Genomic DNA, 20,362 nt, shown 5'->3' with positions numbered 1-20,362 from the left:
GGCCACGCTGTCCCTACACAGCCTGTTTGAGCTGCGGAGCTGCATCATGAACGGAACCGTGATGCTAGACATGAGGGCCAACTCTCTGGAGGAGATCGCAGGTGGGAAGCAGGATTTTAGAGAAATCTTTATGTGTTTGAGGGGCAATATGCTGAATGAGGTGTCTGCTGACCTTAACTTGGTTTGCTGTGATTAAAAATGGCCGCCCAGGGTTTGTTTTTGTTGGAATAATCTGTTTAGTATTCTGTTTCTGTGCAGGGACAAACACTATCAAGGGTAATCCCTCTGAATGTTGTCCTGTGTTGCCTTTTCTTCTTGCCCTGTAGACATGGTTCTGGATCAGCACGAGTTGTCGGGCCCAGTGGGTCCGGAAGCCAGGAGGAAGATCCGAGAGGCGCTGCTCAAACAGCACCACCACCAGAACCACAAGAAGCTGGCCAAACGCATTCCCATCGTGCGCTCCTTTGCTGATATCGGCAAAAAGCAGTCAGAGCCTCACTCCATGGACAAAAACGGTACACAGTTCATTTAAAAATGTATCGTTATTTAGGTTTTTATGTGTTATCTGTCCAGTTATATGTGACATGTTTACAAAATGTATTAAAATACACTATTACAAGACAAATTGAGCAGTTGAGCAGGTTTGGGGGGGTTAAGTTTGCTTCCAGCCCCTAAAATGTTTAGGCGACCCTGATTCCACCAGTTGAGTTAAACTTTCCAAAATAATTATCATCCTGCAATTGATTTTTGGCCATTTCAAAACAGATGGCATTTTGAGCTAGGCACACTTTTTAGGCACTAAAACAAATGCATTCATATCACAAATGGCCTAAAATGTAGTGAAACATCAAGTCTAATACATTACAGATATACTGTGTTTACTTAGCTTTCATTAAAGGAACTATTAAAGTAAGTTACTCCTCTGGTTAAAGGTACGGCGTTGTGTCTTTTGTCGCTGGTACTGAGCCTCTTAGCCGGTAAAAGGTGCAGCACCAGCAACAAAGGAGTCCAGTGTTGTATGGTGTGTTTGTGGAGGATGTAACCGTAGCCTGTAGTCATTCACTGGAGACCACACACCTTTGTGTGGGAACCGCTCTGTTGTGAAAGGATGACTCTCACTAAGACTGACACACTGTTGGTTCACTGCTCTGCCTGCCAGGCCAAACGGTCTCGCCCCAGTCGCAGCCGGCCAACAACGAGGGCAAACACGACGTCAGCCGAGAAAACAGCGCCGTCGACTTCAGCAAGGTGAGCCGGCGGACCCACAACTGCTCTGCTGTTTATCCAGGGGCACTGATAGCCGCACTCAGGAGCAGTGCTGTGTTTTTAATGAAGGCCGGGTTACGCGTGAGACAGGTTACGGGGAGCTGCTCGTCCTGGGAAAGCGGCTGGAATGTAACAGGAAGGAACTGCTTGTATTGATCTCCTGACTCGATTACTTACATTCTATACGAACCGCTCTCAGTCCAGTCTACCTCTTCAACTTAAAAAAACATTTCTTCATGAAGTCGTTGTACTTTAAAGACAAGAAATCACACAAACATCCATGTCCGAATCCCTTTGCCTCCCAGATTGACCTCCACTTCATGAAGAAGATCCCTCCTGGTGCTGAGGCGTCCAATGTCCTGGTGGGGGAGCTAGAATTCCTCGAGCGCCCCATGGTGGCCTTTGTTCGCCTGGCTCCCGCTGTGCTGCTCAACGGCCTGGCTGAGGTTCCCATCACCACCAGGTTACACGCTCTAAACCCTCCGCTCCTCTCTCTCCTCCTTCCCGTCTTTTTGATGAGATGAAAAACTCTTCTCCTCCTCCTGTGTTGTGCAGGTTTCTGTTCATCCTGCTCGGCCCTCTGGGAAAAGGCCCGCAGTACCATGAGATCGGTCGCTCCATTGCCACCCTGATGACCGACGAGGTGAGCTTTGAGCATAACATCATTACCTAACAAAGGCTCATGGGGCCAATAATTACGGCCATATACATATGGACTGGAGTTATGGGATTTAAACTTTGCCCCGCCCCTTTTGGCTCCTCAGGGGATCAGCCTGTTTTGCAGTGCTACTGTTACTGCCCATCATCAGAGCCAGATGTTGGCTCTACTCCCCTGGATGTATTGAAAATAGAAGCGTATGGATGTCAACCTACTGGCTCCATGTGTTATTGTTGCCTCTGAATGATGATTTTCTGAATATATTCCCACTTTCTGTACAGGATTATGATTCATTCCTCTGGGCCTTTAAATGTGCTTGAGTTTCTGCAGAGTCAGCCATTCATCAAAACAGATGAATGGGACGATTCTTCCTTTATGTCTCCTTTCCTGGTTTCCTCCGCAGGTTTTCCATGACGTTGCGTACAAAGCCAAAGACAGGACTGACCTGATCGCAGGAATTGACGAGTTTCTGGACCAGGTGACAGTGTTGCCCCCTGGGGAGTGGGACCCCTCTATCAGAATAGAGCCTCCCAAAAATGTGCCCTCTCAGGTAAACCTCCCCTCATCCCCCCCTTGTCCCTCCCTTTACTCTTTACTCGTTTTTTTCAACGGTGTGTGGTGAATTAGACTCATGGCAACTTTGATCTGTAGGAAAAGAGGAAGCTCCCCCCTGTTCCCAATGGAGTGACGGATCTGGGAGAGTCTGGGGACCACGGAGGGCACGGCGGCCCTGAACTCCAGCGCACTGGGAGGTAGAGACAGAGAGAGGGAGAGAGAGAGAGAGAGAGAGAGAGAGAGATCATGCCTGCTGCCCCTAGTCTTTGTTTGATTTACAGTCCAGAGGTGTCTTGAGTGCTTCTTTGTCCCCCGTCTTGTCCTCCTGCTTGCCGTCTCTCTGCCCCTCACAAAACCATTAATTCACTTCCGTTAAGAAGCAGAACATTCCCCCGGCCTGTTAACATTCCTCACACTTTCAACTCCACCAAGACCCTTTGTGCCACTTCTTTATTACGAGCCCCATAGTTAACGTCTTAAATATTGCAGTGCGTTGTATTATTTAAGAACGCAGTGAACACGGGAACACACTCATACTGCACACACGCTTGCACACTTAATGCAGATGCACTCCTCTCACTCCTCGCTGCTCTCAATCCATTAACTGGAAACTGGAAATTGAAATGAATTTGTTTAATCACGGCACAGATTATCACTGTATGTCGTCTATTTCACCCTAACTTTACTCCTATTTTGTTCATCACAGTAATCACAAACGGTAATAACGAGGCAATTATGATGCTCAGAAATGGAATATTTCCCTTTCTCACAGCTAAACACGCGCCGTGTTTACTTATTTACATTAGATCGGTGAGAAGAGGTGCTGCCGTCCCTCTTGAAATCACTTCACGGTCAGCGTGACCCGGCGAGGGGGACAGCAGAGTGTGTAGGAGTGCCCAGTGTGTATGTCAGAGGAGTGAGTGATGCCATGCTGCTGAGCTGCGGTATGCGGCGGTGCAGCCTCTCCTCCCAGATCGCAGATTGGCTGAAAGCCCATTGTCGGCTATCAAACCCACCCCTCCCATCCCATCCCATCCCCCGCACACACACACACACACACACACACACACACCTGCTGGGACACGGCATCGCTGACTACCTACCCACTAAGGCTGTACCCTTCCGCCCACTGTTGCCATAGCAACCACCCCTAGTTTTCGCCATGGTCCCCGGCTTGGCTGCAGCAGCAGGAAAACACGCACTCTGGCTGACAGTCACGTAAATACAGTAGCTGCATGAATGAAAAAGGCACACACACACACACACACACACACACACACACACACACACACACACACACACACAGTAATTATAAACACACGGCAGACACAGCATTTCAGCTCCCCGCTCCCCCCCCCCCCCCTCTCACCCCCTTTTGCAGTCTGGTGTGTTTGTTTACATGCTGTTGTGTTTGGCGCCCTGCAGGCTGTTCGGTGGGTTCGTCTTGGACATCAAGCGAAAGGCTCCCCACTACCTGTCTGACTTCACAGATGCCCTCAACCTGCAGTGTCTGGCCTCCTTCCTCTTCCTCTACTGCGCTTGCATGTCCCCCGTCATCACCTTCGGAGGGCTGCTGGGTGAGGCCACTGAGGGACGAGTGGTAAGGAAACGACGCCGCGCTGCTTCTTTACTGCTCAAAAGAGGAACGTCTACGATCTGTGATTAGCTCCCGCCGCCCCTTGGCCCTCAGCGGCGCATAAGAGCATCAGATCACACCAAGCGGAGCGCTATTAGCGGTGTAAACATGCTTAAGCAGCCATGTAAGAGCATTACTTCCTGTGTTCCCAGAGTGCCATCGAGTCTCTCTTAGGGGCGTCCATGACTGGCATCGCCTACTCTATCTTCGCTGGGCAGCCCCTCACCATCCTGGGCAGCACAGGGCCCGTGCTCGTCTTTGAGAAGATCCTCTTTAAGTTCTGCAAGTATGTTTAACGTTGCACTCCTGCTTTTTATACATACATTTATACATACATTATATTTTTGTTGCACATATTGACTCCTCTCCTCTCCTCTCCTCTCCTCTCCTCTCCTCTCCTTCTCCTCTCCTCTCTCAGGGGCTACGGCCTGTCTTACCTCTCCATCAGGACCTGCATTGGCCTGTGGACGGCCTTCTTCTGCATGCTGCTGGTCGCCACAGACGCCAGCTCACTCGTCTGTTACATCACACGCTTCACAGAGGAAGCCTTCGCTGCCCTTATCTGCCTCATCTTCATCTACGAGGCCCTGGAGAAGCTGCTCCACCTGGGTGTACATTTCCCCATCAATAAGAATAACAACCTTCAGACGCTCACACAGTACAGGTCAGTATCAGCAGTGGAGTGTTGATCTTCTGATTTGCGAAACGCATTAGAAAAGTCATTTCATGTTGGTGACAGCGGAGTTAAACATGTGTGTGCTCCCTCTGTAGCTGTGAATGTGTGCAACCAAAGGCCCCCAGCAATGACACTTTGGATTTTTGGAAGGAAAAGAACATCACAGCCTCTGAGTTTGACTGGACCATACTGGAGGTTAAGGTAAGGAATCCCCCATATGTGGACAGGACACAGATACAGTATGAGATCAACTGTGGTCCAGAGAATTTGGGTGTTCAATGTCTCTGGAATTGTGCTGCTAATTGCGCTTGTGCTGCTCACTTTGCTGCGTCTAGAGGAGGTGTGTGACTCGGGGGGATTACAAACATGTGGGCAGGATTTCACAGGATTTAGTCGTGCAGAATCAGCGTGGAGATGCGCAGCGACAGGCAGATTCTTTCGTTGGCAGACACAAATTGGTCGCGCCACTCCTACGCAGTTTTTCCGAGGCATTCACGAGCAAATGTTTTTTTGTAAGACGGCGGGTCACATGAGGACACGGGATGCGCGCAATAATACTGTAACATCAGCGCTCAGACCTCACTAACACACCGCTGACACTGTCACCGTCATCCTTCATCTGCCATCATCTTCCTCATGTCCTGTGGTGGCCAGTAGGAATGCGAGATGCTGCACGGGGAGTTTGAGGGCAGCGCCTGTGGTCCTCATGGCCCCTACGTCCCCGACGTCCTCTTCTGGTGTGTGGTCCTCTTCTTCTCCACCGTCTTCATGTCCGCCTTCCTCAAGGAGTTCAAGACGAGCCGCTACTTCCCTACGAAGGTAAACGTCACACTGCGGATTCTGTCCTCCCATAAACACACATCTAGACAGACAGACACACAGACAGACAGACACACACACACACACTGCTTGCTCGCCCATTTCCAAATCTCTTTTCTCGGGGTTGCAGTAGTTTTCTGTCATTTTAGAGGAAACGTCATTATGTGTCCCTCTGTTGGATGATTCATTTGATACAAGCAGGAATCATGCAGTGTGAACCTCTCCATCAGTGCCATGTCTGGGATTTATCTTTAGGATCGCGCTATAACGCTGTGTGTGGTTTGACAGTAACACACTCATCTGCAGTACTCCAGCGCCATCTCGTGGTAATAGAGGTGACACTGCACTCTGGGTAAAATGTGGCCGTTGACTTTGCTTCCTCTGTAGGTGCGAGCCATCATCAGCGACTTTGCCGTCTTCATCACCATCCTCACCATGGTGTTGGTAGATTACGCCCTGGGCATCCCATCGCCTAAACTACAGGTGCCCAGCAAGTTCAAAGTAAGTCATAATCAAAGGATGTGATCAGTCTGATTCATTGGCACGTCATCAGATGTCGTATCCTCATCGCCGCCTTCCTTTCTGCTCTCCCAAAGCCCACCAGGGATGACCGTGGCTGGCTTATCAACCCTGTGGGACCCAATCCCTGGTGGACCACCATCATCACCTTCCTCCCTGCTCTGCTCTGCACCATTCTCATCTTCATGGACCAGCAGATCACGGCGGTGATCATCAACAGGAAAGAGCACAAACTCAAGGTTTCTGCATTAAAATCTTAGCGGCAGATTTTAACAGAATTCTGTGTCTTCTATGAAATACTCAGAAGGTGAGTTCATCTTATCCCTGATGTCCCTTGGGTGTCTCCTGCAGAAAGGCTGTGGCTATCACCTGGACCTGTTTGTGGTGGGGGTGATGCTGGGCGTGTGCTCCGTGATGGGCTTGCCATGGTTCGTGGCCGCCACCGTGCTCTCCATCTCGCACGTGAACAGCCTGAAGCTGGAGTCAGAGTGCTCGGCCCCTGGAGAGCAGCCAAAGTTCCTGGGGATCCGGGAGCAGCGCTTCACCGGGCTCATGATCTTCACCCTGATGGGCTGCTCTGTCTTCATGACCTCCGTGCTAAAGGTCAGCGGATGAACGTCTCATGAAAGAGTGGTAAAATATGTTTAACACGCTGAGCAAATGCTAATAACTGTGTCTGTCTCCAGTTCATCCCTATGCCGGTGCTGTATGGAGTGTTTCTGTACATGGGGGCTTCCTCACTCAGAGGCATTCAGGTGAGCTTGGAAGAATAGGAATTTATATGAATTTATGTGCTGTTTTGATGCAGAGACGGATGTTGTAATGGATCCGTCTGGTTGGTATCTGTGCAGTTCTTTGACCGTCTAAGGCTCTTTGGCATGCCGGCTAAGCATCAGCCAGACTTCATCTACCTTCGCCACGTCCCTCTGAGGAAGGTGCACCTCTTCACCATCATCCAACTCAGCTGCTTGGTTCTACTCTGGGTCATCAAGACTTCTCGAGCTGCCATTGTCTTCCCTATGATGGTAACCTGCGGTAACCTGTGTGTGTGTCACTCTTTGCTTCACCCACTCAACAAATCTAACATCTGTCTGTCTCCGTTCCAGGTCTTGGCTCTGGTTTTCATCCGAAAGCTGTTGGATTTCATCTTCACCAAGAAAGACCTGAGCTGGCTGGATGACCTGATGCCAGAGTGGAAGAAGAAGAAACTGGAGGATGCGGATGAAGAGGTGCAGTAATAGATCACATCTTATATGGTGGACTGGGTTTCACATTAGCGTGATGAAAGCGCTAATGAATAAAGAGACGGCCAGGCGCCGCCGCAGCAGTAATGAGGCGCTGCGCTTAGCTCTCACTCCTCTCTCTCCTCAGGATGAGCACAGTATTATTGCAGAGGAAGAGGGCACCGTACAAGTGCCAATGGAGGGACACTACAAGTAAGTGATCAATCTTTCATCTTGTATCTTGGGTTTCTTAGGAGGCTTGAGAATAACCACTTTAATTTTGAAGACAGCACTAATAAGTTGTTTTGTAGCATGTTGAAGCATCACTTACTAATGAACCCATGTGGAACCACAGATCCATAGAGGACATGGAAAAGACTAAAAAGCTTTTACTCCACACAAAGTTCAAACATTTTACTTAGCCTTTGTTCATTTCTCTGTGACGTTCTTTAAGGAGCGACCCGGCCACGGTGAACATCACCGACGAAATGTCCAAAGGGTCTTTTGGGAACGTGTGGAAGAGCGTCAACCCAGAGTGCGCAAAGAAGGAACCCAGCATTCAGAGGTTAGCTTCCGCTTTATGGAGAAACTGATGTCTTGGTCTAAATGGAGGCTTGTTATTGTTGTAATAATACTGTAATATTCACCTTTCACATTATTTTTCCAGGAGGCAGAGGAGCTCAGTTAAATGTTTACATTTGTGACATTATATAAGCGCAGCCGCTCCTTTACAGATTTCCTGCGGCGTAGACTAACGCAACATCTCCTGCCTCCCTCTCTTCACTCCGTTTCTCCCTTAGCTCCCCTTCCTAACCTCTCAGAAGCTGATATCCCAAAGGTAAGTTTCTCCCCGTCGTTCCCCGTTGGCATGGAGAGTCTCACTGTGCACAAAAATGTGCTGCAAGTGGTGATGGCCGTTTAAAAACACGTGGATAACACAATGGATGTTTGTAGCATGTGCATGTTAGCGCTTGTGAGGCATTTTTGCATGGCGTGCTGTAGAATGTGGCTGTTCAGCGGACATCCAGGGTGGACAGGAGACACCAAACGAGAGAAAAAGGAAGAAGATGCCTCAAAAACAGCTTGAATGACAGAACAACAACACTGATTTAGCTCATGTTAGCTAGACTAGTGCTGGCTAGCCTGAGTCACAATTGCAGTGCATGTAAATGTAGCTACCAAAACATAGCTACAGTCCGTCCAGGTTGGCTAACGAACCGAGGAGAAGTGAACAGAGAAACAAGTGTGTGTGTGTGTGTGACAACCAAACCTTGTCCTCCTCTCCTCAGCTCCTCCAGCGGTGGCAAGAAGCGGCACAAGCGGAGGAAACATGAGAGGAGCCTGGACAGGGAGACGAGCTTGTGATGACACATACTGGCGCCGCCACTGTGCTTGTCGGCTGATCGATCAAAAAGTGAAAACAAAACAAAAAACACACACACACACACACACACACACACACACACACACACACACACACACACACACAATAAAAAAAAAACTGTGCCGTGCCACACTCGACCACCTTTGTACTGTGCTACACTGTGTTTTTGTCATGTAAGTCTGTGTGCAAGTTGTGTAAAACAAAACGAAAAAAAACAACAAAAAATGTTAGAAACTATTTAACACCGGGAACTGAGACACATTTGTGTTTTTTTCTATGTATATCTGTGTGGTGAAACCAGCAATGGAAGGAAGCGAAGAAATGACACGACACTGACCTGTTGCGTCATCGGGCCAACCCAGCGAGACCTTTTAAACCCTTTTTAAATCAACTTTATTTGTATTTTGTATGTTTTTATATTTTTTCAAACGGCAATTGCGACTTTTCGAAAACCCGTCACAGCGAAAAACCTAAATTTGTGGATTTTTGTGCAGTATTTGATGCCACTTTAGAACGATGCACCTCACAGTATAACACGTAGGAGAGTAGATAATTGCCAACACTAATCTATGTCACTGGTATCTAAAAGAATATAGATAATCTAGAACATTTTTCGACAGTATTAAATATACGTTTTATATATTCTGTATATCTAAATGTTAATGTGACAGTGACAGCTCATCATATCACTCCTTTGCTGTGTTACGTCCTTCATTTATGCTTCATCCTCCCCCAGTGAAGGACGCCATCCTCTGTGGAAATGACATATTCAAGCATCGCATGGCGCCATAGTTTGGCTATTCGGCCTTTTGGCTTTTCTATCTCAACTGTCGAAGAAATCCGCAAACGCTGCTATCGTAGAGCGCTAAGTGTTCTCCACTGTGTCAGTAAGTGTCATCCATGGACGTGCCATCTCCTCTCTAAACGTTAGCATCCGGAGCTAAACAATCCAACACCTGCGCTGTAGTCAACCTAACTGGACTGTCTCCCCCTGCAGGTCACCACGGTTACTTCTAGAGATGCAATAATACCTTTTTTCTGAGAAGGGTAACATGTAATAAGCAGTGAAGAGTCTTAATGATGTATAATACATAGTATATTTTATTCATCTAAAATGTTACTAATATATTACTAACGAGTTTTTGTTGTTGGTGTTCTTTTCCCGCTCTGTCTACTTGATGGTTCTTAGTTGATTAGAGAGATTAATAAGGTCAAAATGATATCGGTGTGGGACATTTTGACCAATCACATGTGGATTTCTGCCTTAAATTTGGTAGTTTGGTAGCTTGTACACTTCTGTTTGATAATTTATCTGTCATCTGTATAGAGAAAGGATGTGGATTCAGACCTGTTGTTTCATGGTGATGTCATGAGAGCGAGCGTGAGCGAGTGAGCAAGAGACGAAATAAAGAGACATTCAAGGATTTCTGCATTTGGATTCATGGAGATTTTTGTCATAGTTTTTGTCTTCACCTTTGACCTCAGATGATATAATGATGCATGTTTATCTATTGGTCATGGATTCTATGGAAATTACATATAATTTTAATAGGTTCATACTTTTTATTTAAATATGACTCAGACTTAAACCTATTTGCACTTTTAACATCTTAGAATTAATGTTTTGTTTGTCATATTTATGTATTTATGCCATATATAAATAAAACCACATTGTCATAGAACAAGTTTAAAGTTCCCTTTAAGAAAGAGGCCTCTGCCACCAACACACAGAATGAAAGAGTTTAATTTGCAGAGCAGTTTGCTGAACAATTATGAGATCTAACTACAACCACGATTTTCCCTACAGGTTTACCTGAGTTTGATGTTTTTTTGTGTTCTCGGTTTTCACATTAAAAATACAGAAAATAATTTAAATTTTGTAGAAAAAAATTCCTGAATTTTCTAACTTCTCCGGCGCACCATAAGACTATGGAAGAGGAGTTATGTTTTGTATCTTGACATCGTATAAAGTCGTAAAACTAAAAGCAGTTCCTGACATGGTGCTGATGGCTTCAATTCCTTTACGTTGCGCAGCAGAGCGGGATTCCTCGACGTGCCTCACTGCTCCTGTTGCCTTTTCTTACTGCAAAACAGATATTCACAATCACACCTGATCAGAGCAGCGACACCTCAAGCGCGTGGCGGCTTGGCTCCTAAACGTTACCTGTCCCCCGAGGGCTTGGAGGTCATGACCCACTGTATATATTCCTTGGCGGCCATGGAATCCAGGACGTGGTTCACATCACTGGTGAAGCTCCCGTCTACGTGCCTCCTGCTGAGCGTGTCGCCGCCCCTGTCCGTTTCAGATCTGAGTGCATGTACACAGGCACACAATGTAAACACGGCCAAGGGCTTGGGGTCGTTAGGGGTCAACGACTCCACAAAGGAAGAGGGAGGCGTGTCAGTGCATTGTTATGGATAAGGTGTTGCTTTGATCGTTTCATGATTGAATCATTGTTTGTCAGAATAATCATCACTGATATTGATTGTAGTTGCCACACACACATCAATCAACACAGAGGAAAAGTTCAGGTGATTTATTTAGACACAACCACAAAGAACATTGAGAAACAAAAGCAAAGAAAGCAAAGATGAAGTGGCACCACAAGCGTTTGATTAGATTTCTGCATCAGTTTCTCTCTCTCTCTTTCTCTCTCTCTCTCTTGCGCTTCACGGTGGAATCAGAGAAGGAATGAGCGAGCGAGAGGCCTACTCTCTTCGGACTTGTCCGGACTTGAGCCTGGCAACAAAGTCTTGGATTGCCTGGTCCTGGAGGAAGGAGCTCACATCGCTGGTGTAGGTCCCGTCAGCGTGGCGCTTTGTTGGGGTGCTGCAGAGAGAAGACAGACAGAGCAATGAGCCACAAGCGTGTTAAAGGTCAAACTAAGACTTTCCTTGCTGTGTTTGCCCCCGATGGCACACCGACCCGCTCCGCTTGTTGTTCATCAGCCATCGAACAAAGTCCTCCACCCTCCTGTCCTCCAGGTATTTGCTATAGTCGTTGGAGAAAGTCCCCTCCGAGTGTCTCTTCATGTTGGACAGCTCCCTCGGCTCAGCCACGTCCATATCCTCAGCTTCCAGACTGCAGGACGGACATGTTCATTATTCGCTTTTGTTAGTATGAAAGTGTTGAATTTCAGACCTTTTACAACTAAAAAATGCATAAATTGACACTCACCAACTAATATAACAACTAATTGTGAGTCACAGTGAGATAGTTATGCAATAGACAACCACCTGTCACACACACACTGATAGAATTCACATTTCATGATTAAAGATTTGAATTTGAAATTACTACAATGCACAATTAACAGATCTCATCACTGTTGCTCCCTTGATGAAGTTTGTCTGAACTTTACATATATTCCAATAACCTTCCTATCTTTTCACCACACGTATCGAATCATTTATAACTCTTCATCATCATTTTCTTGCTATTTCCTCATAGATTCTTTGCCATTTTTGGGTTCTGTTAACTGTTATAAGGGTGCTGAGTGTTAGCCTTCCCTAACAGCTGACACATGTAGTCAACAGATGAATTCAGTCACATCAAATTTAACATCAAGAGACAAATCCTCCTCAGCATGAAGTCAGTTGTACTTTACACCTGTGTAGATTCTGATGTGACTGTCATATATCTGTTTTCTATACACTGTATTTCTGTACACATTCATATTCACATATTGCTTCTCACTCAGCTGTACACATCACACACGTCTCTCCCTTAACGCGGCCAACTTGTAATCTAATCTAATCTATTTTCTATCTAATCTTTTGCATATTTGCACGTACACCTCATGGTACCTGGACTGTGAACACTGACGGTGGAGTTACATCTAATCTAATCTAAAAATTAAAGTTTGATGAAAGTTTTGATCCCCAGATTTTGACTTTACCTGGAGTCGTCTTCAGCCTGGAGCAGAGGAACCTGCCAGCTGCTCTGGACAAAGCTGAGGACCAGGAGGAGGCCGGCTAAAGACTGGATGCTTCTCATTGTTACAACCTTCTCTACAGAGCGACACACACACACACACACACACACACACACACACACACACACAAACACACACACACACAAACACAAACAGAAGATGTATGAAAAAGCTGAACATTTAAGCCTAAGAGAGAGTTTGAGTTATTCCAAGGAAGCCGAGCTCACCTCTTTTGCTTCCCACAGAGGTGATGAAGATGACGCTGATAGTTCCTCTGCTTAGTCCCTGGTGTCTCTACCTATCTGCCCTGCTGGGAGGTCTTATATACAGTATCAGGATGGGGACGGATCTGCTCAGGTGGCCTGGTTTTATCTCTCGGCCAGGCCCACCTGTTACTCTCAAGCCATTAGACAGGCTTCACAATGGAATCAACAACCCGATCATTCGTACGGAGAGGAAAGACGCTATTCAAGCGTGACGCCAGCTGTCACTTAGGTGTTGAGATCAAACAACAGCTCATCCTGTCAAACAGAAAGTAGGGAGGATGCTACGAGGCGCTACTGTGCCACAGTGGAAGTGATGCGACCCCTTTCTTATCTGGAAGGTGAGTCAGTATTTGCAGGTTATTTTCCCATCAAATCAGAGAAGATCGGAAACTGTTACTGTTTTTGCATCAGGAGAGTTTTATCTGTTTTTTTTTTTACAACGGCCGCTGCTCAATAAAGATCGACGCATGTTTACGGCACCAAAGTGGAAATATACTGCGTTCATTCACAGTGTGTCAAGATGTAACATTCTCCAAAGGAAGACAAAGATATTCCGGACATTAAAGATCTCACAGTTTAATTATTGTAGAAAACAATCAAAGTAAACACACAACAATATATCTATTACAAATCAAAACAGGTGCAATATATTTCTGTGCATCATTTCATACAATATAAACTCACTGTCACACATCAGTGCAGGGAAATAAGTGCAGTTTTAATTTGACTTTTGTCTTTTTATCCAGAGCTATGAAGCAAAACAACAAATATCTTCCTGTCTGCGCTTTGGGAATTTTGTACACTGTTATGAAATACTTAATCCTATAAATTCAATCATTCACGAGGACTCCAACCCGAAGCACCGCTGCAGGAAGTGACTCATGTGTGTGTAGACGTGGCGGTAGGCCGAGCCGTCCAGGCCGTGATCCTTGTCCGTGTACCACTGGCAGATAAAAAAAAATGGAAAGACGTTTGAATCCGGTCCAGAACATTCCGCTTTGTGTTGCTCGGTCTAATTTTCCCTCCGTACTCACCATGGCCTCAAAGTCCACCTGCTCATCTACCAGGGCTTTGGAGATCTGAGCTGCCTGCTGGAAGTGGACATTGTCTGGAAGAGGAAAAGGAAATAAACATATAAATAAGTAAAGGAAGTAATTTTTATTTTAGTGTGTAATTTTTCTACAAATCCAAAATTTTTCGAAAATTGCCGGAATATCGCTTTAATAATCTTAGTGTTTAACATGTTTAAAAGGCTAATGGCCCAACAGTGACCCCTAGAGGCTTTATAGTTCATCACACCTCACTATCCCAGGACAAAGACAGAACAAACAACTGAAGGATGAAAGCTTGAAATGGCCGTGGTCTATCCTCTGGGGAGCACGGATGCTTATATTGCGATATTTCTGCGAAGTTTAGCGCCGATGTTTCTCACCGTCAGCTGTTCCGTGGACCAGGAGATACTCAACGGAATGGAAATTCTTGGCTCTTTCCGTCACCGTGGAGTTCTGTGTGAAATAAACCCAAACTGTCACTCTATTCTACTTCTATTCTTATTCTATTCTTATTCTGGCTAACGTGGCTACACTTACTGCGTAAAAGGCAGCATTCTCCGACGGCTCCAGCATGTATCGCTCCGTGTAGATGGAGTCTGAAAACGGGATTATTTGTCATTATTCCGGAAACAGAGATGCCGTCGTATAAGGAGGAAGATGTGGAGAAACATACCATAATATTCCCATTTCGAAACCGGAGCGACTGCCATTCCACATTTGAAAACTCCGCTTCCCGCTCCGAGAGCCATGGATGTCACATATCCACCATAGGACTGAAACACACAGCACAGACACACACTCACACACCTTCATCACACACTGGATTTAGGTCAGAATGTGTCTGTGTGTGGGATTACTTACCCAACCCCAAATAGCAATTCTGTTTTTATCAATGAAGCCCATTTTGATGAATTCCCTGAAACACACACGACAAAAACACATATTAAATCCAACCCGGTCCAATCCGGTCCTATCCAGACGGTGACGCAGTCTCGTCTCTTTCCTCACCTGGCCGCCGTTATCTGATCTTCCACCTCATAGGTTCCCAGGCGCTGGTAGATTTCGTGCATTATCTGGTCGCCTTGGTAACCGCTTCCCCTGCCGTCAAAGCTGGCCACTATCACCCCCTCGGTGCTGGCCAGGTAGGTGGACCAGCTCACCTGGTAGCGCAGGTCTGCTTTCTGACTGCACGGGCCGGCGTACCTGCAGCCAAATTACAGGGGAAAATACCTTTTGACTTTTGTTTCATGTTAACTAATCTTAACTTCAAATCTTAATCAATGTGCCTCTTACACGTCTATCAATAAGGGGTACTTCTTGGACTCATCGAAGCCTGGAGGCAAAGTCATCTGGTACCAGAGATCTGTTGGAAAACACAAACATTAACAGGATTTAAACTTGTTTGCCGGTGTTAATTGATCATCCCTGAGTCCACATACTGTAATCGCCGATTTTAATGGTGCTGTGTCTCATGGTGGGAATCCGGACGTCAGATATCAGATCATCAAAGTCTTTGTTCCCCTCCAGAGCTTTCATCTCTGCAAACGTAGAAGATTTACGGGAATAAACTTTTATGTTATTTTTAAATTCAATCCCTTCCGTGTGGCTGGATTGTACCTTTATTCTGTACGTTATCCACGAGGGAATGGTAAGGAGTTCCGGGACCTTTGGCACACACACACACACACACACACACACACACACACACACACACACACACACACACACACACACACACACACACACAGGTTACTTTGGGATAGATCACAGGAATGGAGGCATGTTGCAAGGACACTGACCGGCACAGCTCATGCGGTAGTAGGAGGCGTTATGGCTGAAGTAGGCGGAGTTGTACTGACACCTTTTTGCATAAAGGGTGCAGGTGAGACACTGGGTCCCTTGAGGGGTCCACCTGACACACACACACACACACACACAATGAACACAATGAACACAATGAAATTCCTTGGAATAAACCACAAAGGTCTAAGAAAAGCCTACTTGTAAACGTTCCTTCCTCCTGGGTTGTTCTCTTGTTCGTTGCTTGAATAATATCTGCAGGAAATAAAGGGTTTGACATGAGAGCGGCAAGTGAAACCAAAGTGTGTCTACTTTTCAAGATTTAGACTTAAAAACTGAACATCAAGAGTTTAAGAGTTTATAAACAGGGGAAAAGCACAAATCCAAACAATCCAACTCACACCGCGCCTGGAGTAACTTTCAGTATGCTGATGACTTCCCACGTTCCGAAGGTGATGGGCGTGGCTTTGTCCTGCGTGAAAGAGTCAGAATGTGGGAGGGGTTGGAACAGGTAACACCCATGAAGGGCGGCGTGGACATACGCAAAGCAGACCTACCGCAACCACGTGATGGATGTGTTTGTATCCTGTGACGTCGCTCATCAGCAGGTAGTAGCTGTTGTCTGCAGCGAAAACAGGCTCCGACGGTGAAAACTGGGAAGTACACGTGTGTTTAGGACATGTAGTGAGTATGAATGACATCATCGTGTCAGTGTGTCAGTGTCAGTGTGCGTACCCGTCCAATCCAACCGGTCTCACTTATCAACTCCAGATTCTGGAAAAAGAATTTGGATAGATTAGTCAACCGTCCGTCCCACATATGAGACGTAGTCGCAGGTAGAACGATAATATTTTACCTTGGTGGCAACGTTCCACTTGGACCCGTCGAAGTCGTAGATCTGAAGCAAGACCTGGTTTTGCTTTCGTTTCTGCCACTGGACGGCCACTTTCTCGTCGGTCACCCAGGTTACCGTGGCCAAATAGTGATCTCTAAGCGTAACAACACAGGAGAATACGATAACTACAGAAACCTGCCTCACCTGCCACTGATTCCTATCAGAGAAGCGCAGAACGGTGTTGTTACCCAGAACCGTACGAAGGCGGGATAACCACTTGGGTCTTAACTAGCTTGGCAGCGTCCACCACAAACAGTTTCACGATGGGGTTGGGGGTCCCAGGCTGCAGGAGAAACACATCGAAACACTCACACATCAACGTTCCAAACATCTCGCACCACACAGAGCGACGACCCAGCGACCCCCAGCATAAGCGACCCCCCACCTTTGGGTACGGGATGACCACGGTGCGCGGGTACTGGTCCTTGCCGTACCAGGAGTACTCAATGCTGTGCACGTCTGTGTCGTTTGACTCCATGTACGCCAGACGCTTCCCCCCAGGTGACCACCACAGGCCCTGACTGGTCGAGAACATCTCCTCTGGAAGGGGGCGAAGATGAAAAGCTACGTTAGGATTCAGGTGTGATGTATTAAGAGGTATTAACCCCATTTTAGTCATGTTATTAACATTTAAAGCGAGCAATTTTGACTTCTGACCTCTCATATACATCTGAGTTGAGCACAATATCTTATCGTTTCTAGGATTATTACCTGTTTTGTGTGTGTGCTATCAGATTAATGCTGTATTTCCTTCCGAAAAACAGTTATATTGGAAAAATCAGAAACATTAGAGTGGAAACGGCCCCACTTACCCTCGTACACCCAGTCTGGGACGCCGTTGAAAATCACATTCTCTTTCCCGTTGGTGGTGACTTGCTGCGTCGGTGAAGTGGGACTGCTCTTTATGTACACGTTATTCCCCCAAACAAACGCCTATAAAACATCACACACACACTAAATCATTTATGTTTATGGCAGGAGGACATTCCAACCCTGAACCCTGAACAATTCCGTGTTTGCTATTACCCATTTTGTGTGTTGAGTGTTTGTGGAAGGTGTGTGTTCAGAGCCTGATCCCTCATCTGCTTTAAAGCAGAAGTGTCACTCAGAGTTGGTGTGTGTGTGTGTGTGTGTGTGTGTGTGTGTGTGTGTGTGTGTGTGTGTGTGTGTGTGTGTGTGTGTGTGTGTGTGTCCAAACTCACCATTCTGTTCCCCTGAGGAGCCCAAGCGAAGTACTGGGTTTCATGAGGAATGTCGGATTTGTCGAGATGCGCCCTGAATGAGATATTTGAAGTATGTTAGCGACGACAAACTCTTTCTGTGTGTATCAGGTTGAAAAATTACGGTACGTACACATTTTCCAGGTCATAAAGCTGATAGGAGGCGGTGAACGAATGCCTCCACACCTACAGGGACCAAAGCAAAACCAGAGAGGATCACACCAGAGGATTTGATGATTTGACACGTTTGACACAATGGGACTTAAAGGCTGCAGGCTACCTTGGTGTAGTTGCTCATGAAAGCCACATACTTCCGGTCAGCTGACAGCTGGTAATCATAGGCGTCGACCTGTTTCTGTGTCGGGGGTAAAAGGGGGAAAACTGTTTGTCACCGGCTCCTCATTCATGCTGGTGTCACAGAATGACATCAGGGGGACGACTTACAAACGTCAAGCTGCTCAAGAACTCTGAGGCTTCGTCTGTTTTCACATTGTGGAGGAAGATGGAGTTGTTCCGCTTGTGCAGGTACTCATGATCTGCAGTTGAGGATGAGGGACAATAGACAACAACAGAGGAGGACAGTTCAGTTATGATGTTCCTGCAGTCTAAAGAACGGTGATCAATCTGTGTGAATTAGTAACTAGAACAATACTGTCGCTGATAAACCATATTGATAAAGATTTACAGCCATTTACACCCAAACGTCTCAAACCTCCACCACATGGAAATCTCTCCCACCTGAGATCCATCTCATGTTGTAGGACTTTGGTTTGAGTGAGCTGTTGAAAACATCATCCAGGGTGTAGGACCTCTGGTTTTGGTTGTTCTTATCATCTGAGACATAACCAGGGACACAAAGTCAGAACTTGGCAACAGCAATTACTGCTCAGAACTAGGTCAGGGCTCACAGATATGCTATCACACACATACACACACATCATGATCATCATGATCATTATCATAAAAGACAGCAACTGTAAGACCTGATGAGTCATGGTCTAGTTATGTCAGCACGTGTCCATTTGGTGTATTACAGCACGAGTTCACTTGTTTGTGGTAAACACTGAAAAGGATCAATCACGTCTCAGAATTCAAGGTAAATATTAAATTTAACTTTGATTGTTTCACATTTTCGATCACAAAGTTTCACAGAACCCCAAAACAACAACAAAGCAAAAACAATTCCCCCAAATGTATGGTGCGTAATGACGCGTGCGTAATGATCCAAATGGATGAGTTTAATGTGCGCCTCGGACACGTACGTACCCCCACCCTCCCGGAATATTCCAAGAATTCCTAGATGTGGACTCACCGTTCAGATAGACCGCAGTGGGCACCGCTATCAGGACCACGACCACTGCCACCCCGACCACCCCGAGGAGCACCTTGGCCACGGAGACCTGCGCAGAGGCGAGAGGGGAGAAGTAAGAGAAGAAGCGCGCAAAGACGCACATGCGGAGAATAACAAAGCAGCACCGACCATCGTTTAGTTTGAGCGCTCCGGTGAGAGTCTGACCGTCAGTCCCAGAATTAGCACACTCGCTCTCTCTCCAACACACTCACACACTCTCTCTCCCTCTCTCTCACACACATACACACACTTCCGGCCGGATCGAGCTCAGCTATGCGTCGCTCGCTTTGCTGTTAAAGATTATCTCAACTTCAAGGCTCAAAGGTGCGACAGTAAAAGTGTGCGGCGGAGTAAAGTTCGTCTCCGCGCGCGCGTGTGTTTGTGTGTGTGTGTGAGGAAGCTGCGCGTCAAACTCCAGAGCGCGAGAAGCCCTCAGCACATCTGTTTTTTAATATCTTACACTGTTTTCCTGCTTAAAATGAGCTGCTTTCCCTTTAATAAGCTAAAAGCAGTGAAAGATGAACTTTAACAACCACCAATCAAATCAATACGCTTATTGAACACAAACAATTATCAGTCTTGCTTTATTTTATATCGCTATGTTATATCGCTACTCGCTACTCTCGCTACACTACAAGCTCCTGAGTAAAAGCTACTTCCCCGGGCAATACATATTTTTGAAATTTTACTCAAATAACCTGAAAAATTCGGATAATAATAATAACAACACGTAATATGAACACCTGTAATGCATATCTATTTGCTCGTCACTGACTCCTTCCTAGCTTTCCTAGCCAAGCTACTGAAAAAGTAGTTGAGTAAGTAGCTGCACTACTTGCAACCACGTTCAGCTTCTGTTTTTAAGTGGCAGATTAGTTTCAGTTTCAGTAGAAGTTTGGCAAACAAAAAAACATTGACAGAAAAGTTACTAAATTATACAGAGGCTCCTGAAGCTCTTCCTCTTATGGGAAATCAGCTTACCCTTTTGCATTTCCAAATCAGCCAATTCCAGCTGTAACACAAATTAAAGCAGGAGAAATGTTTCCACTGACACATCACAGTGTTTGCTGTGTGAAGTGAAGAGTACAAACATAGCACACAGCGACC

At 46.2% G+C, this 20,362-nt stretch overlaps 3 protein-coding genes across 4 annotated transcripts; 1 reads left to right on the top strand and 2 right to left on the bottom strand.

Annotated features, from left to right (window-relative positions):
- On the top strand, window positions 1-10,159 carry LOC142999329 (sodium-driven chloride bicarbonate exchanger-like). Its single transcript, XM_076148827.1, has 21 exons — window positions 1-101; window positions 327-515; window positions 1,160-1,248; window positions 1,572-1,729; window positions 1,822-1,909; window positions 2,328-2,474; window positions 2,576-2,676; window positions 3,905-4,079; window positions 4,268-4,401; window positions 4,534-4,779; window positions 4,887-4,992; window positions 5,449-5,610; window positions 5,998-6,111; window positions 6,207-6,368; window positions 6,481-6,732; window positions 6,816-6,884; window positions 6,981-7,154; window positions 7,236-7,358; window positions 7,501-7,565; window positions 7,807-7,917; window positions 8,642-10,159. The coding sequence occupies exons 1-21, from the start codon at window positions 47-49 to the stop codon at window positions 8,715-8,717; spliced, it is 2,796 nt and encodes a 931-aa protein (XP_076004942.1). The 5' UTR covers window positions 1-46; the 3' UTR covers window positions 8,718-10,159.
- Window positions 10,160-10,794: 635 nt separating this feature from the next.
- Window positions 10,795-12,733, bottom strand: LOC142999322 (glucagon-1-like). Its single transcript, XM_076148819.1, has 5 exons — window positions 12,636-12,733; window positions 11,663-11,818; window positions 11,450-11,566; window positions 10,901-11,044; window positions 10,795-10,819 (listed from the first exon to the last, which is right to left on the bottom strand). Exons 1-5 carry the CDS (start codon window positions 12,731-12,733, stop codon window positions 10,795-10,797), a joined length of 540 nt encoding a protein of 179 aa, XP_076004934.1.
- A 764-nt stretch (window positions 12,734-13,497) lies between these two features.
- LOC142999330 (dipeptidyl peptidase 4-like) lies at window positions 13,498-20,362 on the bottom strand. Of its 2 annotated transcripts, none has more exons than XM_076148828.1 (26): window positions 20,237-20,362; window positions 19,217-19,304; window positions 18,643-18,738; window positions 18,349-18,440; window positions 18,185-18,259; window positions 18,038-18,090; window positions 17,887-17,959; window positions 17,497-17,617; window positions 17,070-17,224; window positions 16,873-16,967; window positions 16,646-16,778; window positions 16,525-16,563; window positions 16,347-16,442; window positions 16,191-16,261; window positions 15,991-16,044; window positions 15,789-15,901; window positions 15,607-15,654; window positions 15,429-15,527; window positions 15,283-15,352; window positions 14,998-15,192; window positions 14,851-14,905; window positions 14,663-14,762; window positions 14,527-14,585; window positions 14,370-14,442; window positions 13,972-14,045; window positions 13,498-13,880 (listed from the first exon to the last, which is right to left on the bottom strand). In XM_076148828.1, the coding sequence occupies exons 1-26, from the start codon at window positions 20,309-20,311 to the stop codon at window positions 13,776-13,778; spliced, it is 2,307 nt and encodes a 768-aa protein (XP_076004943.1). In that variant the 5' UTR covers window positions 20,312-20,362; the 3' UTR covers window positions 13,498-13,775. The 2 variants fall into 2 exon arrangements, with proteins under 2 accessions (XP_076004943.1, XP_076004944.1); XM_076148829.1 differs by lacking the exon at window positions 20,237-20,362 and adding an exon at window positions 19,385-20,060.

The sequence above is a fragment of the Genypterus blacodes genome, unplaced genomic scaffold, assembly GCF_046128005.1.
Source record: "Genypterus blacodes isolate CSIRO-AG114 ecotype Tasmania unplaced genomic scaffold, CSIRO-AGI_Gbla_v1 ptg000043l_1, whole genome shotgun sequence".
Lineage (NCBI taxonomy): Eukaryota > Metazoa > Chordata > Actinopteri > Ophidiiformes > Ophidiidae > Genypterus > Genypterus blacodes.
Note: the sequence above shows the minus strand (reverse complement) of the source record. Positions and strands in the feature narration are given on the sequence as shown.